Source organism: Magnolia sinica, chromosome 16 (assembly GCF_029962835.1).
Source record: "Magnolia sinica isolate HGM2019 chromosome 16, MsV1, whole genome shotgun sequence".
NCBI classification, from domain to species: Eukaryota; Viridiplantae; Streptophyta; class Magnoliopsida; order Magnoliales; family Magnoliaceae; genus Magnolia; species Magnolia sinica.
The window spans coordinates 62671519-62676532 of NC_080588.1; the positions used below are offsets into that span (position 1 = coordinate 62671519).

At 37.0% G+C, this 5014-nt stretch overlaps 1 protein-coding gene across 2 annotated transcripts; it reads left to right on the forward strand.

Moving 5' to 3' along the window:
* The first annotated feature begins 998 nt into the window (after window positions 1-998).
* LOC131229510 (uncharacterized) lies at window positions 999-2607 on the forward strand. Of its 2 annotated transcripts, none has more exons than XM_058225485.1 (3): window positions 999-1740; window positions 1843-1954; window positions 2106-2607. In XM_058225485.1, exons 1-3 carry the CDS (start codon window positions 1276-1278, stop codon window positions 2564-2566), a joined length of 1038 nt encoding a protein of 345 aa, XP_058081468.1. In that variant the 5' UTR covers window positions 999-1275; the 3' UTR covers window positions 2567-2607. The 2 variants fall into 2 exon arrangements, with proteins under 2 accessions (XP_058081468.1, XP_058081467.1); XM_058225484.1 differs by having other exon boundaries at window positions 1003-1740; window positions 2085-2607.
* Window positions 2608-5014: the final 2407 nt, after the last annotated feature.

The window sequence follows — 5014 nt, forward strand, 5'->3', positions numbered from 1 at the left end:
TTCCCAAATGCAATAATTTCCATTTTTCTAAAATAGAAAAAGGAAAAAAAGGTGCCTTTTTTTCCCCACAATAGTCCATTTATTAGATGTTCTTGCAACATTTTTTAACTGAAGGAGTTGTGGGGCCTCCAACATGAATGCATTCTGATAGACATTCAGCCCATGAAACACATACACACACATGATGCAGAGCATTTTGCAATGTCTGGTTGTTAGTCTTGAGACTTGAAACTTCATTAGATTAGTATAAATCTTGATTTTTGGGGTGTAAGAGAGGAACAAGAGAGAGGGATTCCTGGTCACAGACACATGATATGTTAGATGTAGCTACAACAGTAAATAAAATATTGCATGGGGACATGTCTCATACTAACAAGTAAAACAAAACGCAATATTCTTAAGAGTTGCTACCAAACAGGCCTCCATGCAAAAACAAATTTTAAAAATAAAAAACTCTAAATCTACTTCAATTCCCATCACTTATTATTATGGGTACCCATCACTAGATGACAAAAAGGGTGGGGGGATCATTGCATGCATACATTTATACCCATGACTAGATGGTAAGTATTATGAAGAACTTTATGGTGTTGAGGCACATGATACGGTGACATGGGACCGTTATTCGGTGGTCCACGCCATTGAATTGATCAGTTCAAGGATGGATTGGGGACACCCAAAAAATGTCATGGATTGTCAGATCCTAGATCGTAGATCATTGGCCTATTTCTACTTAATGTTGAATATTTTGTAATTTTTTCTTAATCGTTGAAGGGATCAATCTTGTGGTAGGTGGTTTTCGGAGGATGGCCCAACCAGGAACTAGCCAATCAGATGAACGGTGTGGATCGCCGAACAGAGGCGTCGCTTATGTGGAATTCATGTGCCACAGAGAAGTATACATTTGCTGAGAGAGAGATATAGAGAGAAGTCCCCACACACAAAAACAATTCCTAGCAATCTTCAGATTCTCTCTATTTTAACTGCTGCTGTCTGCTATCAATTACAGGTTTGCCTGGACTCTAGGTGACTTGCACCTCAGCAAAAACCTTATTTAAGTCTCTCTCTCTCTCTCTCTCTCTCTCTCTCTCTCTCTCTCAATTCTCCATCTCCAACCTTCTCTCTCCCTCTGATCAGTCTCACACTGACAGATATGCTTTGTCTATCCCCATTAATACTCTTCAACTTCACCTTCACCTTCTCTCCCCACTGCTTAAATTTCACAACCCTTATCTTCTCTTTCAACTCCCTCAAAGCCTTCAGATTGCTGGTCTAATGGCCTCCTCTCATACTAAACCAGCCCCAATTAGGCGGCTTTCCGATCTCCTCGAAGAGCAACAAGAGCCTTTTCTTCTAGATGTCTACCTTCTAGAGAAAGGCTACTCCAAGAAGATCTATAACTCAGATGCTAGAAACCAGTCCTGGATCGGTGACTCTTGCAAAAAACTGCTGAGGTTGAGCAGAGAAGGAATCAATACTTCTAAGCTACTGAAATCAGCACTTAAAAATCTTATTTTCGACCGGAATACGTCGAATTGTGATCGGAAACCTTCTGGTAGTGGAAGATTTAGTCTTTATAGTTATGATTCTGATAAGGATAAAAAGACCCAAGTCATGGAATTGGATCGAGTTTCATCAGCTTGCAGTGGAAGGGCACGCAGTTCATGTCCTGATGGCAATGTCATCTTCTCTTCTGCAGAGAATTTTAGACCTTTAGAACTTTACAACTTTAAAAAACAGGTTAGAAATGCTCCTGTTTCTGTATTTATCTTTCTGTTCTAATGCATTCAACGTAATCTTCTAGAAATTCATGGAGTTTGGCTGTGCTGACAAACCCAACAGGCTGCTGCAGATAGAAAACTTCAATGGGGATGCATGGAAGACTGCAAGCAATTCAGCCCTGTGTCAGTACTAGAACCACCATCTGATGAAGGGTCTCCAGGCCACAATCACAGTAAGCTTTTCCAAAGCTCAATCCACTCATATATACTGTAACTTGGAGTATATGTTCCATCCCAACCCCTTCTATTCTTATGATCCTTACTGAAATTTCAGTTTCTTGATTTCTCTTTTTAATAAAACAGTGGAATTCTGCCCAAGAACAGGCAATGGAGAAAATCCATATGCTCTGAATTTCAATATACACAATGAAGCATCGGAAGAAGCGATTCTATCAGCATCTCTATGGGATCTTCTTGGGGATGGTTCTTCTCAGCATTTGAAGAGCAAAAGGGTATTGCAGCAGACAAAGCAGCTTTTATTTGATTGTGTGAGAGAAGTGATAGAAAGCCATGCAAGAAAGGAAAGAAGCAATGAATGTATTGGGCCTGAAAAGCTTGGGAAAATTGTCTGTGATCAGATCATTTCATGGGGAAAACAAGGTGGGAATGAAACAAACATAACTCAAATGCTAGAAACTGATTTTTCAGAGAATGGAAAGCAATGGAAGCATTTCCAACCACAGATCAAAGAGATTGGGAATGGGATAGGAGACGCAATTTTTTATGAGATTAGAGATGAAATTGTTTCAGATATGCTTGACCTTTTTGTATTAGAGAGATGTTGATGTATGTTGACGTTATACTAATACAAAACTAGTTAATACTATCATCTTCTTTGTTTGTTTTTATTTTTTTTTTACTTTGTATTGAAGAAATGGGAGATTTACTGATTTGGGTAGTTTCCTATTTCTTGAGAAATTTTGAGAGAATCTGTATGGCAGATCCAAGAAAAAAAAAAGAAAGAAAAAGAAGCAGTCCCACCATGCTACATTGCACAGGAAGAGCCTAGCTAAAATCTAACTTTTAGAGGTTTTTACATATAGCACACTTATTTTTTAGATGGGTGTAAAACAACATTCAACCATTGGAAGGAGGTAGATTTCCTCATATGTGGCATTTTCAGCCATTTGTGAAAGTAAAAGCAATTGTGGAAATTGGTTTTCTTTCCACAGTTTTCCTTTTTAAAAAAATGGTGTACTTCCATTTTCCAAAAAAAAAAAAAACACAAAAGCTTGAAAAATGAAGATTTCAGTACAGATCTTACTTTTTTACCATTGATATTTCTGTATCTCCTGATATTAAAGATTCTTTTCTACAGGTTTCTATTTTCGTACTATTTGATTTCTACCAATGCAAACCGGTGGCTAAAGACAAATAACACCCTTCCTAATGCATTTTTCCAAATAAGAAATTCTGCTTTTAATATTATGCAAAAAAGGAAGCAGGTAGGTAAGATCTGTAAGCAAAATGCGATGGAGCAATGTCATAGCTGTTATGTATGACATTTAATCACAAAGAAAAGGACCTTTTTACCCTTGGTTTTGGTAGATGGTAGGGTCGGGGATTGGGAGAAAATAGAGAAAAGAAGTTAGGATTAGGTTTGGGGTATTGGAGATTTGGGAGTGGTTATATTGTCATTTTTCTAAAAATATTTTGCTAATTTAATAATGTTAGCTTGTCCTTTTAAAGATTTAATGGGAGGATGATTTTCATTTTCACCATATTTGAAAATTGAAAGTGGTGTTATTTGAGAAAACACAAAGGGAGGGTGTTATTATGTTTAGACCAAAAAGGAAGGGGCTCTATGTCAAAATCCTTAAATTTTATTTAGTAGGATCATTGATCCTGTGTGTTGGCGTAAATGCATGCCAATCTGGCAGCCGAAATCATGGAGGCCACTGTGGATGGGTCTTTTATGAAATATCACTTTCATTGGACAATCTTTACCATCGGTTTTCACCCAATGAATTTGGACGGCTGACCTTTTCTTATGGACAGTCAGGATTGTCCATTGATGTGATTTTTGAGCCACCCTTCACTCACAATGGGGCCCAAGAGCTTGATAATCTGGGCGGGCAGGCATATCTGCCACGTGTACATGTTTGGGATATATCAGTGACTGGAGGTATGGAAATATGTGCCTTTTGCGTAAAACTGTAATTATAAGGCGTTAAAATGTAATATATACAATGTAAAAATGTAAATTTTATTTCTTATTGCCATATGACTTCAATCACACGCTAGAGTATAATAAACTGGCAGAAAGAAAGGACGGCACAGGTCCAAAATTTAGGTGGACCACCTGTTGTACCATATTTCTAAAAATTCAATTGGAGAGGACAGGTGTTATGTAATAAAAAGATATTTTTGGCTAAAGTTCTCCTATGTTTCTTGGAGTATTTTTACTTAATCATAGCTCACATGATGACAAAATAGGGAGCAATTGGTAGGAATTTGAATGCAAACTAGGCAGTTTACCAAGCAACAGATAACCATCCAGGATGTCGAGAAAGCGACCAATATTAATCTAGGAGATTGATCAAGCAGTTGATGGTCATCTAAAGCTTAATTAAGCGGTTAATATTCATCTAAGAGGTCGATCAAGCGGTCGACAATCATATCGGGGCTCGATCAAGCAGTCGATATTCATTTAGGAGCTCGATTAAGCGACCGAGTAGATTGTGGTTGAGTTAACAATGAGACTTGAAGCGGTTAATACGACAGGTGATAATGAAGTATTTATAAGATTGTGTAGTGCTGAATATTATAACAACTGTTAGAACGTGGGAAGTATCCAAAAAACCAAGTATTATTAAATGGTTATAACAACTGCTAGAATGTGGGAATGATCAAGATAATCAGATTAAGGCTATAAATAGAAAAGAAATATAACAGGAAGATCTCGTCTCATACCTATCTAATCAAATCAAATATTATCTTTCAATTATCGATCATTTTTATATTTCATAGTGTAATCACTTTACTTTCATTGTCAAGCAAATTACATTTCTTAGCATAATTTTTTACTTTTAGCCTATTGTTTACATTCCGTTGTGTATCCCGTAGAGTTAATCAAGTAGCTGATAATCTTAGCTGTAATTTAAGGCTACGCTCGCACGCTGGACTCAATTCTTCACTTAGAGAAGTGTTTTTGCCATCGTTTTCTACGACCGACTAAAAGAATTTCTTCCTCATTTCACTTTATCTATATTGAAATGTTCTTTCGTATAAAA

Excerpts from the sequence above, each read along its gene's own strand:
- LOC131229510 (XM_058225484.1), top strand. The coding sequence starts at position 1,276 with ATGGCCTCCTCTCATACTAAACCAGCCCCAATTAGGCGGCTTTCCGAT. Across the intron at positions 1,741-1,842 it reads TTTACAACTTTAAAAAACAG|GCTGCTGCAGATAGAAAACT; the intron begins GTTAGAAATGCT and ends CAAACCCAACAG. Across the intron at positions 1,955-2,084 it reads GTCTCCAGGCCACAATCACA|TGGAATTCTGCCCAAGAACA; the intron begins GTAAGCTTTTCC and ends TTAATAAAACAG.